Genomic DNA, 23403 nt, shown 5'->3' on the forward strand with positions numbered 1-23403 from the left:
CTTCTCTGATCTGTAAATTAGAGATGAACTGTGCTTTTAGTGCTGATGAGCTTATCTCTATGTTTGACTCGACATGTACACAAATACTTGACTCTGTTGCTCCGTTTACGCTTAGACGCACCAAAGTTCTCCCACAGCCGTGGCTCAGTGACTGTACTCGTGCTATCAGACGCGCTTGCAGGCGTGCAGAGAGAAAGTGGAAGAAGGATGGACTCCATGTCTCCTTGGAAATCCTTCGTGCTTGCCTTTCTGACTACCAGACGGCAGTCAAAGCAGCCAAGACAGAGCACATTTCTCTGTTAATCTCTAAGAACAGCCACAAACCTCAGGTTCTTTTTAATGTCCTCAACTCGATCATTAATCCCTGTGATGTTTCTCCAATTGTACCATCGACTACTCTCTGTGATAAGTTTCTGTCATTTTTTATTGAAAAAGTATCTGCTCTTAGGCTAGCCCACACTAGTGCTAACCCAGATTCTGCCCCTCTTCTGTGCCCTGCTGTCCTCGACCACTTTGAGCCTGTATCCCTCTCTTCTCTCTCAGATGTTGTCAAGCACCTGCGGCCGACAAACTGCACCTCAGACAGCATTCCCTCTCGCCTTCTCAGAGACGTTTTCGATTCAGTTGGAGCAAGTATTTTATTACTTATAAACACCTCTCTCAGCTCAGGATGTGTCCCAGCTGCCTTCAAACATGCTGTGGTCAAGCCACTGCTAAAAAAGAAAAATCTCGACCCCTCCATTCTTGCAAATTTTAGGCCCATCTCCCAGCTACCGTTTTTATCTAAAGCGCTGGAGCGAGTAGTCTACGCCCAGCTGCAGTCTTTTTTAACCATGCATGGCATCCATGAAAAGTTTCAGTCTGGTTTCAAACCAATGCACAGCACTGAAACAGCCCTTTTAAGAGTTTTTAATGATCTCCTCCTAGCCGCCGACTCAGGTAGCCCAGCTGTCCTGGTGCTGTTGGACCTGACAGCGGCCTTCGATACCGTGGACCACAGCATTCTGTTGTCGCGGCTCGAACAGTCCGCAGGCATCACAGGCTCTGCTCTGGCATGGTTCAGGTCCTACCTAACAGACCGTAGCCTTTCAGTGCAGCTAGGTGCCTTCTCCTCTGCAAAAGCCCCCCTTACCTGTGGGGTTCCCCAAGGTTCTATTCTGGGCCCCATCCTCTTTCTATTATATATACTGCCCCTAGGTGCAATTCTCTCCAAGCACAACATCCCCTTCCACTGCTACGCTGATGACGTTCAGATATATCTACCTCTCAATGCTAATGCCAACTCCTTACAGCAATTGATGGACTGCTTGGCTGAAATTAAATCCTGGCTGAGCCAAAACTTCCTCACCCTCAACGAGAGCAAGACCGAGGTAATTTTTTTTGGACCCCAACCTCCGGCCTCCCAGGTTGACATTCTTGGCTCCCTGAGTAAAAACATCCTCCCCGCTGTAACGAACCTTGGAGTAACCTTCAATAGCACTTTTAAATTCGATAAACAGGTCAGCAGCGTAGTCAAAACCTGCTTTTTTAAATTACGACTATTGGCTAAGACCAAGTCGTTTTTATCTTTTAAAGACTTAGAGAGGGTAATTAACGCTTTTGTGACATCGCGACTGGACTACTGCAACGCTTTGTATGTGGGCATGGATCAGGCATCCATAAAACGCCTGCAGCTAGTACAGAACGCAGCTGCACGTCTCCTGACTGGCCACAAAAGGCGTGACCACATTACCCCCATTCTGGCCTCACTTCACTGGCTTCCAGTTCGGTTCCGAATAGATTTTAAACTCCTTTTATTTGTTTTTAAGGCCCTAAACGGGCTGGCTCCGGCTTATATAGCTGACTTAATCCAGCGATACACCCCAGCCAGAGCTCTAAGGTCTGCCAACCAAATGCTGCTGGTAGTGCCGAAAACCAGGCTAAAAACTAGAGGGCACCGAGCCTTCGCAGCAGCTGGTCCCAGGCTCTGGAACACTCTGCCCTTACCTGTGAGGTCGGCCCAGACACTAGGGGCTTTTAAATCCTCTCTAAAAACACACTTCTTCTCTCTGGCCTTTTAAAAGTGAGCAGAGCATGACATTTCTCATTTTGTATTTTAACTGTGTCTGCCTTTATATTTGTTGTTTTTTAACTTAAATGCTACAAATTGCAATATGTTCCGTATATTTTTTATTCATGTACAGCACTTTGGCGCGACCGAAAGTTGTTTTAAAATGTGCTTTATAAATAAACTTGATTTGATTTGATTTGATTTGCCAACACTGACCCAATCTTCTGCTCCTTACAATCCACCTGTTTTAACATGTTCTTTTGTTTTGTTTTATTTGTTTTGTTTTAATGTTCTATATTTTAAATTGTTTTATTTAAGTATCCCAGTAATGACTGTTGCTTGTTTTAAATGTATTGTATTTACTTGTTTAAAATGAAATGTGTTTTAGGTTGAGTTTTAAAATCTGTCCAGGGACTACAGATGAAAAATAGCCTCTTGGCTAACTCTGGCACGTTTACAGAAATGTTCATTAATGTGCACTGTCCCTGTTAAATAAATGAATGAATAAATACAAATAAATGACCGATAGCTCATTTATATAATCTTATAGATTTCAGGGATGTGTATTGAGATTATATTGAAACCAATCAGCCACCCTACTACTGAAATTCAATATTCTCACTGCGTCTTTTTTGCACATTTTCCTGCTCCCTGTAAAATCAATTTCTGTAGAAAGTGTCACAAAGTAAATACACAAAAAGTTGGTTACCTGACATGAATCAAGCCCTCCAGCTCTTAACCCAGCACAGATCATGTTGTCTGTGAGATTTGGGTAGGCACATGTGCACTCATTGTTTCCCACGATTGGGACCCTCACTTCCTGCAGGGTGTCTGCTTGGGGACCACCTAATTGAGAGAAATTGGTGTTTAAAAAGACAACAGACATATGTACCCATCAATGTGTGATCAAGTGTGGAGTCAGTGAGCTTACCAAATGAGATTGTACCAAAACCAACGACCCAGTTGTTGTCACCGGTGTAGAAGGTGCTGTCTGCAGAGGCCAAGCACACTGGCTGGATGTAGTGGGTAAAGTTTACGGGACTCGACAGCTTCAGAAGAGCCATGTCGTTGTCTTTTCTCTCTACATCGTAAGCAGGATGGGTTATAATCTTATCAATTACCCTTGACACTTCAAGTTCAAGTTTTGACCTTTCATGCTTTCGCGGCCCAGAACAACCGTCATGTTTTTGGGAAACCTTAAGACAAAATAGTACATTTAGGTTTATTATTTAACTTTCCCAACAAAATAGAAACAATCCCTGTAATATTTCTAAGAGAAAACTTGATTCCTTACTCTGGGATGCAGTGAGCAGCAGTCAGAACCCACATATCGCTGATCAGGGACCCTCCACAATTGTGAGCCTCATCAATTTGGAAACTGGCTATCCAGTTCCTGCAGCTGCATCTTGACCTCCCACAATTTTTGGGTTGTTTACCGCTCGGCCACATGCTGACAGAGAAAAGAGAACAGATTAGACATGTACAATCAGTCCTTTTCATAACTCACTGAAGGAATCTTGAAGAACTTGTAATGTTGCTTACCTGGCTGCTGTTTTGAATGACATCCTGAAATTGAGAAAACAGACAGAAACATGTTATGCAAACGTCTTGGTTGAAACAAGGGATGACAAGCATTTAGTGGTGGAACAATTCACATATTTTATTTAAGTAAACATACTAATACCACACTGTGAAAATACTACACGGATAGTTCCTGTGTTGTAATTTTACTGAGGTCAGATGAGTGACTATAGTTGGATAGATATGTATTTAATAATTCATAGAACATGGCTTGTTGATTGATTGACTTGGCTAGTTCTGTTAATAAATGCACTTCTTATTTTTATGTAAAAATCTTATTTACCTAGTATCTAGGTAAGTTGAAGTAGTACAGTACACAATATATTCCCTTGATTTGTAGTGGAGTTGAAGTTTAAGGTGGAATGAAAAGATAATACTCAAGTAAAGTACTTAATCACTGCACTTCAGTAAATGCACTTACGATCCACCCTTGCATGCCTTTATGAGCACACATCAAAAACAGACAAGAGATGTGGTAGTTTAACAGAGGGTCTGCTTTATTGAAGGCAGAAATGGACTCTTCCGAAATATTTTGAAAACTAAAAAATATCCTATCAGTTCACTTTAAAGTCTGCCTTGTTGTGTCACCAAATCTGCAGTCTAGCCCATCCCAAACTCCTGATGTACTTACTGATAATGCTTTACTTTTGACTTTAGTTTGATAAACTTCACACAGCACACTTTGTCCAATAACACACTCATGCTCATTTTTTTCTCAGCAACCAAACAGAACAAGTGAACACGAGAACACCAGCGAACTCATGAGGGCAAAATAAAATAAAAATTGAAAATACGGCAACAAAAAATCAGCTCAACCAGTTTAATTTTCTATTAAATCCCATTATTTTGTGGGTTTTTTCAACTAATTTGCTGATGACAGGGAGACAAAATATGCGTGTTGTGTTTTTGAGAGGATTTAAAAAAACAAAACACAATGACTACAATGGGTTTCATATTACTTTATGGTCCATTGACCCAGATGGATAAACCTGGTTTGAAATATTTAACTTCTGCACTGCCTCTCCAGCAGACAAATCAATTTCAAGGATTAACCCAAATCAAAGTACCAATACTTTTGCTGACCATTTGATTAATACTTTTTTTAAATAAAGAAAGAGAGAGACTAGATTCAATGAATATAGTGCAAGAAAAAAAATCCAAATCAAGCCGCACGGTTAGCACTGATTACCAGCACTCCAACACTTCAGTGACTTTAATTGATTAGCCTTCACATGCACTTGAACTCCTTTTGATCACATAATAAAATCAGTCATTTTCCAGTTATTAGTAGTCAAATATTTGCTCTTTAATTTGAAGGAAGATTTAGAGATCAGCTACAAAATCTCTACTATCAACTTAAAGACATTAGCATAATATAATTTAACAACAAAACATTTGTAATTGCTTAAATAAAAATCACATAAACGTTCTCACCATTGGATAAAAGGATGATCATCACCGCTGAACCACACAGAAATCGGTAGAGAGCCATTTTCACTGTGCCTTCTTCCCTCTGTGCTCACTATTTAATACCCTAAACCAGTGGTTCCCAAACTTTTTGTGCCCAAGGCACACCAAAGGACAAGTAAAAATCTCAAGGCACACCTATTGTGCAAAATAGCCCTTTTAACACGTGTTATCACTCATATCATGTAAAATATCTGTACATGTGCATAATTATTTACTAATGCCAAATAAAATGTGACAAAGACAACTATATTACTCATGAAATATTTATTAACGAAATATTTCAGAAATTAATTTGAAACGTTATCAAATTAGGCTTCATCAAAGCAGCAACACACTCATTTAAACCAGACAGGTCACAACATTAAAAATGAGACAAAGAAAATTCAGCACAGAGAACTGTCAATGCAAGGAAGCTGCATTGTCCATGGTCCTGAACTACAAATTATAAGTGTAACATTTCAGCAGAGATGGGGTCGTTACTAAAAAAAGTAATATATTACATATTACATATTACTTTAAAAAAAAGTTATATATTACACTACTTCGTTACTCTCTACATAAAGTCGTTACTTTACTCGTTACTTTACTCGCAGGGCCGGCCCGCCCCTCCCTGCAGGCAGATCACGCAGACTGCTAAAGTTTCAAATGTTCTCTTTAGTTCAGTTTCCATTGTCGCATAAGACTGATCCAGATCCTGAATGTTTTCCTATCTGACCATGGCTGTCCTCTGTCTCCTGCTATCTGTATATTTTGCACAGTCTATCTCTGCTCACTCTGTTGCGTCGGTGTGTTCTCCTGCGTGTTGGCCATGTGTTGCACTGGAACCAGACACCGCAAAGACTTCAGCCGAGCGCGTACGAACTGCACATGCGTGAGTGGCAATAACTCTCTTTACCAGCAGGCGGCGGTAGTGTGTATTCGTCATTCAAAACAGGCAACAACCGGAAGACAGAGAAGAAGAACAGACTGTGATATAAACAAACAACAAATAGCGTGTGCGGTAGCTCCAACTTAGCATGTGTTCTTTGCAGGTGCTTGTTGAGGTTTGACTTGGTGTTTACAGCAGTGGATAACAGCTTCTGGCCCAGACACAGTTTCCACCTCACCGTCACATTCCTGTCTATTCTTTGGATGAACTCAAAATAATGGGCATACCCCTCGAGAGTTATCGCTGACTCAGCCATGTTTATGCAGCACTGCACGTGGAGATGTGGACGCTCAAGTCGCGCAGATTACGTACATATAAACCTAAAAAGTACTGATATAGTAAATTAAAAAATAATTATTTTTGTGTAGTTGTATATTGCAATAATAATGTATGGTTGTCACAAAATCCCACGGCACACCCGGACTTGCCTCACGGCACACCAGTGTGCCGCGGCACACCGTTTGGGAACCACTGCCCTAAACCATAGCTCCGCCCACAACTTTATATCGTATATCTTTCACTCTAATTTTTTTATTGTTACACATAAAACAGATAAAGATAAGTCTAACTTGTTTTTCTTAATGCCTTTGTGTCTGCAGCATGCATGAAGTGTTGCAGAGGTATCTCAAATAAAAGTTCATTCAGATATAAATGAAATAGTTTACATTCATTTCTTTTTTGTTTTAACTTTTACGATTCCTTTCAGTCTAACATGAAAACAGCTATAATTCTCACCATTAGAAAGTTCAGTCATAAGTTACATTAACAAAAACAATGACCTTTGTTTTCTTCCGTCTTTTGCTCTATTGGACGTCACTGTTCAATAACCCAAGTTTAGTAGATAAAAAGTGTTGTGTAATGTTTGTCAAGCTGCCTATAGGTGTTTTCCTTTGCAATGGCAGATTATACCTCTTCTCAGCACTGTGTCCATGTGTTTAATGACTGTGGTTAATCGACAAATTCCTTTTTTTGTGCTTGTTAAGGCCCTGTCACACTGTCCCGAAGTTGACACCCGATGGACACACGAATATGGAATTGTGAATTTCGCACGAAGATGGCCCCGAACCACACACAAAGGCAACATTTACATTACATTTAAGAAATACAACTGCAATGAAAGTACCAAAAACAATTATGTTACAGTACTATGATACTGTACTGATATTTTCAGACTTTGTTCTTTACTTTCTCCGTCTTTATATGTAGAAAATATTACGTTTTCTCCGTAATGTTGTTTCCATAGCAACAACAACTTCCTGTCAACTCTCCTTCAAAATAATATAGTATATCCTTTTTAGTTTCACAGTAACACAAATTGGGTTATTTACATAATATGTTTACATGATTTTGTTGTGCAATAAAACAACCCGATGGACACACGATAAAGGAAATGTTCAAATTCGGCTGTGATCGTAGCAACATCGGGCCGTTCGTGAGGGCATCTTAAGCCATCGTATGACCGCCGGTGGAGTCTCTCAGGCTCCGGCAGCAACTTCGTGAGCGGTGGCAAAATCTTTGGCATGCCAAAAAATTGCCGAAGGACCTTGCGAAGGTTCATTTTCGTGTTGAATTTGTGTGTCAATTTTACCCTTCGTAAGGCCATCGTGAGGGCATCTTGTTATCATCGGTGCCATCGGGCATTCGCCCCGATCAGAGTGAGGGTGAATGCACCGATGATAACACGAAGATGACACTATTTGACAAGATGCCCTCACGAGTGCCTTACGAAGTTGCCGCTCATGAAGTTGCTGCCGGAGCCTGAGAAACTCCACCGGCGGTCATACGATGGCTTAAGATGCCCTCACGAATGGCCCGATGTTGCTACGATCAGAGCCGAATTTGAACATTTCCTTTATCGTGTGTCCATCGGGTGTCAATTTCGGGACAGTGTGACAGGGCCTTTAGGAGTTTCAATTCAGTGAGAATCTTCTGCATCAAGTGCAAAATTGGTGATTCTATTCTAAACCAATAGAAAGCTCTCTCGATTTACAATTTACACCACTGAGAATAAAGTAATCCCATCCACGGAATAACAATGAGACCGTTGCTCCGGGCTGCTTGCTAGTTAGTTTTCCGATCAGCCACGCAGAACATATTGCAGTTTTTTCACAAACGATGCGAAGCGGCCTGCTGGGGATAGCAGTCGCATTCCTGTGTGAATATTTGAAAATTAACATTTAGAGAGTAAACAAGGGAATGAAAGAATAACGTACATTTGTCCCAGTTAGGTTTTCACACACACACACGCACACGTTAGAGCTGTATCCGAATATTTGTTCGTTGGAGTACTATTCGGGTTTCAATTTCGTTATTCGGATATTGGTTTTGTTAGTTTTTTAAGTTTTTTCCCGTTTTTTTTTTTAAATTGAATTGATTGAAATCTCCAATATCAACGTAAGAGCTTGTGCCTCTTCGGGGGGTGCTAACACTTAACCATAAACGTTATTGTTTCCTTTCTCCATCTTTATATGTAGATATGACTTTTCTCCGTTAATCTCCGTCACGTTGTTTCCATAGCAACAACAACTTCCTGTCAACAGCGCTAACTCTTCAAAATAAAAGCATGTCCATAAATAGGAAGCCAAGCCAAATTACACTTAAGACATATACAACTGCCACGAAAGTAACAAACACAATGCAATATCCTTTTCAATTTCAAAGAACACAAATTGGGTTACATCAACAAATAAATATAAAACAACAATACTGTAGAATAACAAAATGAATGCAGTGAATACACCGAAATACACATGCCCCCCCCGCGCAGGCCGAATATTCGCTGCTGATTACTTCCGAATATCCGGAGCCCGACAAATGGTATTCGGGACAGCCCTAGCACATGCACATGCACACACACACGCACATAAACACACACCTAATGAGTGCTCACACACCCTTAGAATCAGTGCATGCTATTTTTCACACCATTGATACTGCAGGCCAGGGGAGAGTTTAACTTCATTGCCAGGATAACATAAATATATGTGGGTGTGCTACCATGAGTAATCCTATCTAATGAGCGCTATGGAGAATGACAGAGCAGAAAAATAACAGCTTCTAGTTTTTCAGGTTTGAACAGTCGACTTATGGGAGTTCATCTTGTAGAAAGGACATTATGGTTTTTTCTAATGTTATAATTAGGGCCGGGACTTTAACGCGTTAATTAAGATGAATTAATTACACAAAAATTAACGCGTTAAAAAAACGCACTTTAATCGCACTTATTTTTGCACAGCGGAACGTTTCTCACTGGATGAGTTTCAGGCGTACCGATTATACTGGAGCACCAACTAACGTTCATGACTTCAGCATGGGACTTCAAACAACAACAAATCACGGTGAACAATAGTCAAACATGAACGAACAAGCTGATGAGACCGCTTTGGTCTGCCCCGTGGATGGGACATTTTGTTTTAAAAAATGGACGGATTTAAGCGTCGATAAGAGCACGGTTGTGTGCAAATTATGCAAAAAAGAATTTGCATATCACCGCAGCACATCAAGCCTAAAGTATCACCTAAATGCAAATCATGTAGCAGCTAGCGTGGACGTTAGCCCGACTCCGAGTGCAAGGAACCACACCCTGACCCAACCCACACTCAACCAGAGGACTGGTTTCAGGGCCAGGATAAGTGAGTCCACGTCTGAGAGAATAACCAACTCCCTGGCTCACTGGATTGCACTCGACTGTAGACCACTTGGAGTAAAATCCATGTGAAAATGGCTTCTCACTGGTCAAATATGTATCTTTGATTAAAAATGCGATTAATTTCGATTAATTAATTACAAAGCCTCTAATTAATTAGATTAATTTTTTTAATCGAGTCCCGGCTCTAGTTATAATATACCTTTGGTTGATCAATAAAGGTCCATCTTATCTTATTCCGGAGCTCTTGGCAGATATTAGTTTTGAGCCACAGTAGTTTTTTTTTTTTTTTAAATTGGTCTAATGACATCTCTATGTACCCATTTGTTGGATGTATGTGTTCAGCCTAGCTTAGCACAAAGTCTGGCAGTTATGTTACTTAAAGGAATGGTCCACTCATTAGATAATTAATCAAAACTTCAGTATTTAGTGAAACGTTATGTTTAAACCATACCCTGAAGAAATCAGCGATATTCCCCGGTAAATAATGATTTTATAGCTCTTTTTTATCAAGACCTGTATATTCCGTCTGGCCGCCGCCATGTTTGCCATTTTCAGTAGTCACGTGATGGTCGTGACGTCATCCATGCGTTCACTTTGTCAACACACGGAAACATGGCGGAGTATTTCAGTTCGGACTCGTCAGCAGAGGAACAAGTTTTGACCAATGTGAAGAGATTGGATGGGGGAATTCAGCCATACATATCAGTATGACAATACGACACCCTCTGTCTTTAGACCCTCACATCGTACAAGGAAAAACTTCCGAAGAAAACCCACAGTTTAAAGGGAACATGGGAGAAACCTCAGGGAGAGCAACAGAGGAGGGATCCCTCTCCCAGGACGGACAGACGTGCAATAGATGCCGTGTGTAAATTGAAAAGATAATACATTTGCAACATAGGTAGTCCAGATGTTTGGAAATGCATGTGTGTATAACAGGAAGATGATATAAGATACTATATGTATGCTTGTAGTACCACCCTTGCTAGCGATTCCCTCTCTAGTTTAGCATACTCAGCTTCGTTGTCCCTGGCCATAGAATCACGATTTTATGGGGCCGGAAAAACTGGGGGGAAATACACACTAGCCGGTACTACGCTATATGGAAAGGCCACCAAAAACTGTCCTGGCCTGGACGTTAAAACGGGGCTAGCCGCTGCAATGGAAATGCGCTATAACATACCTTATTCTTACTCCGAGCACTACTTCTGCTCCTCCGTCGCTTCACACTTGTAGAGGGCGATTTCTCTACTGGCCGAACTGGTGTCCTGGTCGGTGATGGCACCAGAAAGACCGATGGTACTGCATCTCCATTGAGTAATGGTTGTTCTTTAAATCCCATGTTATGTTTGATCATACTCTCAGAGTAGTCGTCCGGAAATGTGAAATGTTCGCTGCATACATGAGCCTGTAAATCTCTCGGTCCCGGCGGCCACATTTCGCTAGCCACTGCCTCCGAATGTACTTCTTATGCTTACCTTTTGGCAACAGATGGAACCGAGCATTCCGTGGATTGTTCCTATCCGAATTATGGCAATATTTCGCGATACAGTGAGGCATATTTGAAGAGAGAAACTACAGTAAATAACATGGAGATCAACGTGTCTTCGAAAACCAAACGCATGGATTACGTCACGTCCGGGAAATGGCGGCGCCCACAGTGTTGATGTTATTTCGGTATATAATCAGTTTAAAATCACTGATAATGTCATCGGATTAAAAAAAAAAAAAGAGAGACTGGCAGAGACTGGTCTGTTTTATCGGATGATAATTATTTAAAAATGAGTGTCATGAGCATACCATTCCTTTAAAGGTGGGGTAGGTAAGTTTGAGAAACCGGCTCGGGATACACTTTTTGTAATATTCCATGAAATGCTCTTAACATCCCGATAGCAATGAATATCTGAAGTGCTTTGACAAAAAATCCATAAAAATGTCATCTGTGGAAGCCGTGGCGCTGTAAAAAGCACGACCAATCATCTGAGCCGGCCCGGCTAAAGTAACTGGATGGCCTACCTGCCTGTCAGCCTTCCATCTGTGCACAAATTTATCTCGTGCCCTCATTGGTCACGTTCGTGTGTTGGAGGCAGTGGCGTAGCCACCATAGGGCCAGGGTGGGCCCACCCAGTTTACTCATTGGCCCACCCTGAGAAAGCTTTGGTGTCATTTAAAAAAAAAAAATCTTTAATTTTTTATTTTTTTAATTTTTTAATTATTATTCTAAAAAAATGTATTCACCCATTGAGAATATCCAAGCATTCAAAGTGAAATTCAAGTGAACAAATATCGAGTTTAATTAATGTTGTATGTGTTTTGTCCTCTGAACCGAACTCATTTACGGTAAAAACTGATTGTTGGTTCCGGCGGCGCCATAATAACCTGAGAGAGGCAGAGAGCTGCCTGCGAAATAAATGATGGCTCAAAGTTCACTAATGAACTTTGGTTTTAAAAAAAAAAAAAGCCTGACTCCAAGAAGAGCCCCCACTGCCCTCATCTAGCAGCGATCTATACGATCATTTTCTGAAAACGATGAAATAGCCCCGCCCCCCTCTCCCTACCTGCTGGGCTATCAGAAGAAAAAAAATGTTAACGGAAACTCTGCCGCACGGTTCCCTCATCCCTTGGAAGAGGCGGAGAGAGGTGGGTGTTTTTCATCTGCTGGTGGACAGCCCGGAGAGATATACACAGGGTTGGATTGTAACGGAATACATGTAACGGCGTTACGTAATCAGAATAAACAAATCAAGTGTATTCAGCTGGCGTTACATTTGAAAAACGAGTAATCTGATTACAGTTACTTTCGTAAACCTGAAGTGAATACATTTTGGAATACTTATTGGAATTATTGGTGGAAAGGTTTCCTCACAAAATGTAATATTCATTACCGTCAGAACTGTGTGCACACTGCACAGCGCTGCAGCATGTCTGTGAGCGAGAGAGAGATGCAGCGTGTCTGTGAGGCCCCGCCCCCGCACGCAGATGAGAGAGAGAGATCTCTTTTAAAATATATTGAACGTTAGAAACGGAGATGGTTAGATAAAATGTGCAAGATAACGTTTATGTAGCATTTCTTTATTGTCGACATTTATAACGGGATCAAATCAAAGAGAATGGCCTGCTGCTGCTGAATGCATGGGGCAAGTGACTGGAAAAAGTTTTAAAAGTTATTACATCATTTCAGATAATAATAATAAATAATGATGATTCATTCTGTTTAGGGGCGCCTTTCAAAGCACCAAGGACACCTTACAATTCATAACATATTCCAAGGAAAGGTTTTAAGACAGTTCAAAGAATGCAGTCCGGGTGATGTGTTTTATGTGGGGTGCAGATGAGAGAGCTGTCCAGAATGACACATGTTGTGTTTGTGCTCTTGATAAGGCATTAAAACAGTAACGTATACGTGTCTCCTGTTCACCAAAACATACCCATCTGTTATGGAAAATAAAGTATTCCAAAAGTATTCTAAAAGTAATTTGCCACCGGTACCGGCGGGGATTGTTGTTAGCTTCTGATGCACAGAAGAAAAATCTGGCCCACCCTATTTTGTACAGGCCCACCCTAAAGTACATTTCTGCCTACGCTACTGGTTGGAGGAGGGGCTCTATAAGGAAGTGGCAGATTTTTTCCGGCTGTGTATTTTCAAATTCTAGCACACTCGAGCTTGTTTCTCCAAAATTACCTACCCCACCTTTAAACTTTAGATTAGGTAGGGTTAGGGTTAGGTTAATCTGGTGGATGTATCTATGTGTTCAGCCCAGTTTAGCACAAAGTTTGGAAGTTACGTTATGTTACTTACACTTTAGGTTAAGTCAACAATTATTGCAACTTTGAATACTTTGAAAACTACATTTGAACATAACTAGACCAAAACTACAATAAACACACACATAATACAATACAGGAATTAACCTATAAGAGTTAGCACTAGCGTTTTAGTGTCTTTCAGCGCACTGTTTTGGTATCCCAAACTTTACTGTTGTGGTTCATTCTCAATGCTCTCATCAACCCAAACTAGTCACCTTATTCATAGGCCTGCTGACCCAAAAATGAAAAAATGTATAACACAAAAGATAATTATTTATTTTAGTTTTTTATCCCGTTATGTATGGAAAAACAATCTTTACAAGACAATGCAAAATCGTTGAAAAACTTAATCCAGTCATCTGCAAAATTATTGACTTTCCACCAGAAATGGAATCAAGATAAGTTTAACACTTTGATTAAAGGAACAAATGATCACATTTGAATTATTATATTATTTTAAATCACAAGAAGGGTTATCGCTAATTAAAACATTTCAGTTATATATCTTAAATCATATGTTCTATTTTCGAACAATTAGGGCTCATATCAAATCAAGGGAATGAGCCATTTGGACACAGAAACCCTAAACGTGTCTTACTTCAACATCTCCATGTTTATATGCCTCCAACCAGCGCATAAAAACACATAAGGAGAAGACCGAGTGAGGAGATCACTCTCTCACCACTGCCAAACAAACTGTCGTCATCGGTGGTATGGGGGTGATAGGTGGTGGGATAAGGTTTGGGGGGTTCGGTGTTTGTGGTTATTTCAGAACAGTCAAAGGTTAAGTCGGTGTCAACGCCTGAGGACATGGAGTCAACAAAGCCTGGTTGGCTAGAGCCAGTGTGATTTTTGATCCAGTCTTCGTAGTTGGACACACGGGAGTAAACTCCAGGAAAATCTGGCAAGGCGCAGCCTTTTCCAAAACTCACAACACCACTCTGGACCCAGACTGAACCAGTTTTGATCATCATTGGTCCACCTGAGTCTCCCTGTAGAAAGAAATTGATGGTTGAGGTGATATGATAGAACCATCCACCCTGCTAAAGCATGGCAAGGCAAGGCAAGTTTATTTATATAGCACATTTCAACACAATGCAATTCAAAGTGCTTTACAAAAATGAAAGACATTAAGAGCATTACGAAACTTATTATACATTGGCATTTAAAAACACTAATTTAAAAGCAAAGATAATAAAACAAGAATAACAAAGGTACATGAATAAAAGTTACAGTGCAGCAGAATATATCAATTAAAAGCAGCGGCAAAAAGGAAAGTCTTCAGCCTGGATTTAAAAGTAATAAGAGTTGCAGCGGACCTGCAGGTTTCTGGTAGTTTGTTCCAGATATTTGGAGCATAATAACTGAATGTCTCCATTTTTAGTTCTGACTCTGGGGACAGAAAGCTGACCAGAAGACTTGAGAGTTCTGGATGGTTCATAATTTAGCAGTAGGTCTGAAATGTATTTTGGGCCTAAACCATTCAATACTTTATAAACCAGCAACAGTATTTTGAAATCAATTATTTGAAACACAGGAAGCCAGTGTAAAGACTTCAGAACTGGAGTGTTGTGATCCACTTTCTTAGTGTCAGTGAGGACTCGAGCAGCTGCGTTCTGAATTAGCTGCAGATTTCTAATAGATGTGTTAGTGAGACCTGTGAAGACACCATTACAGAAGTCCAGTCTACTGAAGATAAAAGCATGGACAAGTTTTTCCAAATCCTGCTGTGACATTATTCTTTTAATCCTCGATATGTTCTTTAGGTGATAGTAGGCTGATTTAGCAATTGTTTTAATGTGACTGTTGAAACTCGGGTCCGAGTCCATGACTACACCTAGGTTTCTGGCTTTATCTGTTGTTTTGAACATTGCAGACTGAAGCTCAGCGCTGACTTTTATTCGTTCCTCCTTGGCTCCAAAAACATTTACCTCAATTTTAATTGGAGCATAGTCTCCTGGTGAAATGTAAATGTGTGTGTCATCTGCATAGCTATGGTAACTTAAAGAGAAGAGGCCCCAGGATGGAGCCTTGAGGAACCCCACATGTCATATGTGTCTATTCAGATGTGAATTTACCCATAGAAACACAATTGTTCCTGTCCCTTAAGTAGGATTCAAACCAGTGTAGAACTATTGCCGAAAGTCCCACCCAGTTTTCCAGTCGGTCTAGTAATATGCTGTGGTCAACAGTGTCAAACGCAGCACTGAGATTTAATAATACTAACACTGAAGTTCTGCCACTGTCTGTGTTTAAGTGGATGTCATTGAAGACCTTTACAAGAGCAGTCTCAGTGCTGTGGTTGGTTAAAAGCCTGACTGGAACACATCAAAACCCTTATTTAGATTAAAGAAATGACTCGGCTGTTGAAAAACAACCGTTTAAATGATTTTACCAAGAAATTAGAGATTTGATAAAGCTTGTTGTTTGATACAGCCTGACTTCCTTTAAAATACATTTACTGGACATACTTTTAATCAATGCAGTGGAAGGCTTGCTTATTTCCTTCTGTCTTAATCAAAGTCATGAGAACTTAATTTGGCTTCAACTCTGTGTTTATTTGGTGGATGTATCTATGTGTTCAGCCTAGTTTAGCACAAAGACTGGATGTTACGTTATGTTACTTACAACTTTAGGGTAAGTCAACAATTCTTGCAACTGGGACAAACTTTGAAAACTACATTAAGGTAACACACAAAAAATACAAATTTTAATTTTGGGTAGTCAAAGAGAAGCTTGTAATTAGCATGACCGATAGCTCATTTATATAATCTTATAGATTTCAGGGATGTGTATTGAGATTATATTGAAACCAATCAGCCACCCTACTACTGAGATTCAATATTCCCACTGCGTCTTTTTTGCACATTTTCCTGCTCCCTGTAAAATCAATTTCTGAAGAAAGTGTCACAAAGTAAATACACAAAAAGTTGGTTACCTGACATGAATCAAGCCCTCCAGCTCTTAACCCAGCACAGATCATGTTGTCTGTGAGATGTGGGTAGGCACATGTGCACTCATTGTTTCCCACGATTGGGACCCTCACTTCCTGCAGGGTGTCTGCTTGGGGACCACCTAATTGAGAGAAATTGGTGTTTAAAAAGACAACAGACATATGTACCCATCAATGTGTGATCAAGTGTGGAGTCAGTGAGCTTACCAAATGAGATTGTACCAAAACCAACGACCCAGTTGTTGTCACCGGTGTAGAAGGTGCTGTCTGCAGAGGCCAAGCACACTGGCTGGATGTAGTGGGTAAAGTTTACGGGACTCGACAGCTTCAGAAGAGCCATGTCGTTGTCATTGTTGAATGCATCGTAAGCAGGATGGATTATAATCGTATCAACTACCCTTGACACTTCGTTCACGTTTTGACCATTCATGCTTTCGCGGCCCAGAACAACCGTCATGTTTGTGGGAAACCTTAAGACAAAATAGTACATTTAGGTTTATTATTTAACTTTCCCAACAAAATAGAAACAATTCCTGTAATATTTCTAAGAGAAAACTTGATTCCTTACTCTGGGATGCAGTGAGCAGCAGTCAGAACCCACATATCGCTGATCAGGGACCCTCCACAGCTGTGATCCTCATCAATTTGTAAACTGGCTATCCAGGGCCAAGTTCCTGCAGCTGCATCTTGACCTCCCACAATTTTGGGGTTGTTTACCGCTCGACCACATGCTGACAGAGAAAAGAGGACAGATTAGACATGGATATGGATATGTACAACCAGTCATTTTCATAAATAAACTTGTAATGTTGCTCATGTACGCTTACCTGGCTGCTGTTGTGAATAACATCCTGAAATTGAGAACACAGAAAGAAAAATGTTATGCAAACGTCTTGGTTGAAACAAAGGATGACAAGCATTTAGTGGTGGAACAATGTATCTATCTTTTAGTTAAGTAAACTTACTAATACCACACTGTGAAATTACTACAAGCAAAGTTCCTGTATTGAACATTTTATTAGGACACAAGCAGGGGTGGACTGGCCATCTGGCATACCGGGCATTTTCCCGGTGGGCCGACGTGCCTTTTGGGCCGACACGTCATTTTCTTTTTTTTTTCTGAAGTCCCGGCCCATAAGACGGGTAGATTGGCCCTCTGTTTAAATGTTTTTAGTAATTGACACTGGGCCGGCCCAATCAAATCTTTAATCACCTCCCCCTTTGGGCCGCTCGGTGTGCATCATTAAATCACGCCCCCAGGAGGTGAGCCGGCCGTTGAAGCCAAACTGCCTTTTTTTTCGAGAAAAAAAAAAGTTCGAGTTAGAAATGGCGAAGGCCAAGCGAAAAGGGAGAGCAGAACAATTGCGGGCAAGAAAAAAGTAGGCCCTTCGTGCTGATGCTGCCGCTTGTGTCAAAATAACCGACATGTTTAGTACAGGTGCAGGTCCATCTTCTTCTAACCCGTGGCCGATATTGGTGGTGAGGAAGATGATGAGAGGGAGACAGATCAGCGCGAGTGGGGAGAGCGAGGAGAACTGGCGGTAAGCAGAAGCTAAGAAAATTAGGAAAAGATTATTATTAAGGTTATGATACTCTGTAGTTCTGGAACCCATTAATATCCCTTTGATGAAGCACTAATAAGACAAATATTATAAGAGAAACATTCGTTAGCCTACAAGCTAGTAAGCTGGCTTTTTTAGGTTTTCCCTGGCAAGTTAAAATATAGCTTAATGGGACTCTGATACATTGTTTCATTGAAAGTTAATCAACATTCATGAACAATTACTGTCAGCTGGCAGCTTGTTTTGTTTAGTTTATTTACTTATTTGGTTATAAGGGCAACAGTGGTCTTTTGGGACCTGAAGAAAATGTTTATAGTCAGCTTGTTGTGGTAGTTTTGATTGACAATATATAGAATGAATAATATAGAAATAGATAAAAAATGGAGGCACACATGTAGTTTTGACCATTAACTGTGTGGTATTGTTATGTCAATGCCTATTTGTATGGACCTCTATCAGGGAATCCATTCATTCTGTATCATCGTGTTGAGCCAGGTAGCATCCCCAGAGGAGGAGAGTGAGGAGAGCAAAGAGCAGGAGGACATAGATTACTTTGCCCGTCCCGAGCCATCTATGTTACAGATGTTTTTAGAACAGCACCCACAACAACATACCAGAAGTCCAGTTGTGCAGACGGTATTCACCTGTAAAGATGGCACCAGCAGAAAGTGGCGTCATATTGCAAGGGACGTCATATGTTGTTTTGTTTTGTATGTCTGGCATTTGGGAAGAGGACTGACACTGGCACATTTATAACTGGAATGTCAGATTGGACGCACGCACACCAGCGTACAGAGGAGCACGAAAAGAGCATTACACATTCAACCTGTGCTGAAGCTTTCTTCTTACGGTGCTCTAAAGCAGACATCGAAAGCATGTTTGCTGGCAGTCAGATGTCTGCTCATAGGGAACAAGTCCGAAAGAGACGTCAGGTTTTGGAGCGTGTGGTGAAAGTGCAAGCAGGTAGAGAATGAGGGAGCATATATGCTAGCTGACAACACCGTGGACCACGGTAACATTTTGGAGCTCATCCCTTTATTAGGAAAGTATGATGTCTGCTTAAAAGAGCATCTGGATGATTGCGTAGAGAAGAGCAAGAAATTGCACCAATCCAGTGGAAGTAAAGGTAGAGGGTCTCTCATCACCCTACTCTCCAAAACTACTGTTAACTCCATCATAGAAACTGTTGGTAGTCTAATCAAAGAAAGTATCTCCAGTGATGTCCAGAAGGCCGGGATGTCTTCTGTTCAGCTGGACACAACACAAGACAGAACTTCTCAGGATCAGTGTTCAGTAATCTTAAATCAATGAGACTGTGCAAGAGAGGCTTGTGGCTTTAGTGAAGTGCCATGCATCCACCGGACAATACTTCATGCATCTGAAACTGGACAAGGGCATGTGTGTATAGGTAATGCAACAGATGGAGCATCCAATATGCAAGGCCGGTACAAAGGATTTGCTGCAATGTTCTTAATCTTGTCCTGGCTGAAACTACCCAAACTGTCATCGAATGTGGAACACTTTTCAACCTAATCAATGACATAGCAGTGTTTATCAGGGAGTCATATCAGAGCGTCAAGCTGTGGGAGAAACGAGCCCAAGAAAAGATGCCGTCGACTCATCCTGTAGACTCATCTGGTCCTATCTCTATTGTGTTGTCATAGAAAGGGGAGGCAGGTCACTATAGGGTCCCCCCCCCCCCCCCTTAAATTAACTAGAAGTCATCATTTAAGGGGTTATTTTTAAAACTTTTCTTCTGGGGGGGGGCATACCCCCCCAGACATTACATTACATTACATTTAGCTGAGGCTTCTATCCAAAGCGACTTACAATAAGTGCGTTCCACCAGGAAGACACAACCTTGAAGAAAACAGAATCATAAAGTACATCAGGTTTCATAGAGCCAAACATTTCAAGTGCTACTCAACTGGCTTCAGATAAGCCAGCCCTTTATTAGTATATAAGTGCTTTGTTAGTCATTCTATCGCTCGAAGTGGAGTCGAAAGAGATGAGTTTTCAGTCTGGAAGGTGTGTGAGCTCATTCCACCATTTTGGAGCCAGGATAGCAAACCCACGTGTTTCTGCTGATGGGAACTTGGGATGGCCTACCTGCCTGTCAGCCTTCCATCTGAGCACAAACTTATCTCGTGCCCTCATTGGTCATGTGCGCGTTCGTGTGTGTTGGAGGCGGGGCTCTGTAAGGAAGTCTGAAGTTGGTGCATCATGGCATGTGGCTCATTAAAGAATAAGTACAGCTATTGTCTCCCTCTTGTAGAACTGGTCGGCCCCACCTGCAGCAGGTACTCCAGGGTTGCCAACTCTCACGCATCTGGCGTGTGACACACGCTTTCACTCTCAATCTCACGCTCTCATGCTGCCCAAACTATTCTCAAGCCAAAAACAAGATGAACCGGTGATCGTCTTTTGTTGGTTATTTACAATGTTGAGTTGACAGCTGCTCAAGCTGTTGATCCGCTCCCTCCCCACCATCAGACCCCCCTATTAGTGCTCGGTCACTGTTCGCTTTGTGAGAGGGTTTGAAGGTCTGATTTCTAATGATTGATAGTTACACATACTTGTTGTATGTATTAGTTTAGTTTGCCCCTGGTACGTAAAAAGGATAATAATAATAGCGGTTTTTTAAATTATACTGAGTTATTCTTCTTGTCAATAACCGCTACTATTCGTTTGTTTTATGGATTTGGGCCGGTCTGGGTCTAAATGCCAGGGCCGATTTGCTGTCCCAGTCCAGCCCCGGCCACAAGGATATTAAGTATAGTCAGAAGAATGTACTAACCCAATCTAAATCAAAGAAACAAACCAAATAATTGATTGATTTGATTTACTTGTATATACTGTTTGCTAGTAATAATCTTTTATAGACTCTTGGGATTTTTTGTTCACATATTTTATTTTGTAAAGTAACTAAACTTTAAAGTACAATACAAAACGGTGTAACAGTTCTCTTAGACTTGTAGTGGAATTGAACTATAAAGTGGCTTGAAATGATAAGTACTTTGATGTTGTACTTAAGTACTTGAGTAGATGCACTCCATCATGCATTTGTGAGCACACACCAAAACACAGGATATACTGTATGATAGTTTGACTGTGGCTTGCCACTTCATTTCCTTTCAATTCACTTTAAAGTCTATATTCCACATATTTCCAATGGAGTCTGCCTTATCGTGTCACAGAATCTGCAGCCTAGACAAACCCAACATCCTGATGTACTCATTGATAATGCTTTACTTTGGACATTAGATGGATGAAATTCAGCACGCCTTGCCTTATCAAATAACACATTTCTTCTAAGCAATCTCACAAAATAACTAAACACACGGAAACACAATAGAACTCTTTGCTTAAACATGAACAAATGCGATTATTTTAGTTTTTTTTTCCAACTAAATTGGCAGGGAGACACCATGTTTTAAGCTTCTTGTTGTGCTTTTAGGAAAGGATTTTTAAAATACCACAATGTTGATAAGGGTTATCATGACATTGATGGGTTAACCCGCCCTGAAATATTCTAGTTCTGCATCGTTTCTCCAGAAGATAAAACAATAAGGAATTACCTTAATAACAGTACCAATACGGTTGCTGTCCATGTTAATTCATCATAGTTTTAAATAAAGAAATATAAAATACTGCATCCAATCAATATAGTTGTAATCAAAGCAGAACGGATTGCAACTGATTACAAGCTCTTTAAGCAAATTAGCCTTTTATCCTTTTAACAACCAAACATTTGTAATATTTTAAAGAGAAATCACATGATCGTTCTCACCATTGGATAAGAGGATGATCATCACCGCTGAACCACACAGAAGTTGGTAGAGAGCCATTTTCACTGCCTTCTTCCCTCTGTCCTGACAATGAAATACTCCACACCTCATACCTAGCTCCGCCCACAACCTTTGACTACAGTACGTTTTTCCCCAGAATCTTTAGTTCCTTCTCGTAACAACAACCCCCTTCATACCTCAACACATATTCTTAGAAGGTATGCATGTGAACATGTGAAAAATCGCCACGTCAACTGTTTTTTTCTGATGATGTTGTGTTTGCAGCAGGCATGTATCTCCCAGTGTTTTGTAAAATGCAATCGTTCACATTCATTTTGCGTTAAATTGTTCTGACGCAATGCCTTTTAATGTCTGAGTATTAATTCAATTATCCCGTATCACACATAATTTTCAACTGTAAAGCTCTTTGAACTACTTTTATACTACTTCACTAGTTGTGTATAGTAACCAAATACATGTTCTCAAGTACTGTACAATTGAGGTGCTTTTACTATAACTGAGTATTTTTACATTATGCTGCTATGACATACTTTTACTCCACTAAATTCTGTAGTCAAACGCTGTACTATTACTCCACTAAAAGTATTGTACATATTTAGTTACTAGTTGCTTTGAAAATGTAGGTTATTAATAACAATGAAGTCAACCAATACATTATCATTCACACCTACATTATAATATGATACTTTAAGCTACCCAGTTGTATATAAAGTCATTCAAATAAACCCTACCCAAGTTCAACATTGAAGTAAAAGATGCATAAATTATCATAATACAAACATTTAAAAATATATGGTGTTTTAATGGGCAATTAAGCATAATGAGTATTTTAAAGGGGACCTATCATGATTTAACCCCGCCCCGAGGGGCTCTGTAAGGAAGGGGCACATTTCTTCTGGTTGTGTACTTTCAAATTCTAGCGCACTCGAGGTGGTTTCTCCATTCTTACCTACCTATCTCTCAATTCTCAATAACTGCTTACTTGCTGCATGATTGAAAGTTACACATTCAGGACAACAGGAACCAATTGTTTCTTCCTGGTAACGTGCAGGGCTCGTTGTGTGTGGAGTGTGCCAACGTTAAAAATAAAGTCATTGAACTCATTTTAAACAATTCACATGACATGGACACTGTACAGATCGTACAGCCCCTGATGGAAAGGAACAGGGAGAAAGTCTTACTTTACCTGCCCTTTACTTAAAAATAGATGGTCAATCAATCGTATATATATATATATATATATATATAACATTGTTTAACATTATCATGAAAACCCTCCAATAGTTCTCTCCATGAGAAAGTTCAGTGTTTTTATAAACTTATTTTTCTCTTTTGTGTCACACTTTCCGAGCTCCATTGAGCGTCACTGTTCAATAACCCAAGTTTAGTAGATTTCAAGTGTTGCGTGATGTTTGTAAAGCTGCCTATAGGTGTCTTCTTTTGTAATAGGTGATAAAAGCTCTTCTGAGCACTATGTCTATGTGTGTACAGTAAGTGACAAGTATTTTCATTTTGTTGCTCTTGTTAGGGCGGGGTTAAATAATTCAGTGCAAATAAGAACTTATAGTAAGCTGTTTTAATAGTGTCAATCTTG

The 23403-nt window shown here is 40.4% G+C and overlaps 1 protein-coding gene across 1 annotated transcript; it reads right to left on the minus strand.

Annotated features, from left to right (window-relative positions):
* Positions 1–13782: 13782 nt before the first annotated feature.
* On the minus strand, positions 13783–21860 carry LOC117463890 (tryptase-like). The gene is made up of 6 exons (XM_034106385.1): positions 21791–21860; positions 17266–17289; positions 17007–17169; positions 16646–16908; positions 16424–16560; positions 13783–14477 (listed from the first exon to the last, which is right to left on the minus strand). Exons 1-6 carry the CDS (start codon positions 21846–21848, stop codon positions 14100–14102), a joined length of 1023 nt encoding a protein of 340 aa, XP_033962276.1. The 5' UTR covers positions 21849–21860; the 3' UTR covers positions 13783–14099.
* Between the last annotated feature and the right edge of the window lie 1543 nt (positions 21861–23403).

Source organism: Pseudochaenichthys georgianus, chromosome 18, assembly GCF_902827115.2.
Source record: "Pseudochaenichthys georgianus chromosome 18, fPseGeo1.2, whole genome shotgun sequence".
Taxonomy (NCBI): domain Eukaryota; kingdom Metazoa; phylum Chordata; class Actinopteri; order Perciformes; family Channichthyidae; genus Pseudochaenichthys; species Pseudochaenichthys georgianus.

What these genes read in the sequence shown, in the direction of transcription:
- LOC117463890 (XM_034106385.1), bottom strand. Translation starts at nt 21,848, where the DNA reads ATGGCTCTCTACCAACTTCTGTGTGGTTCAGCGGTGATGATCATCCTC. An exon ending in TTATTCACAACAGCAGCCAG is followed by an intron (nt 17,170 to 17,265) that starts GTAAGCGTACAT and finishes TTTCTCTGTCAG; the next exon opens with CATGTGGTCGAGCGGTAAAC. An exon ending in GAGGGCTTGATTCATGTCAG is followed by an intron (nt 14,478 to 16,423) that starts GTAACCAACTTT and finishes TTCTTTCTACAG; the next exon opens with GGAGACTCAGGTGGACCAAT.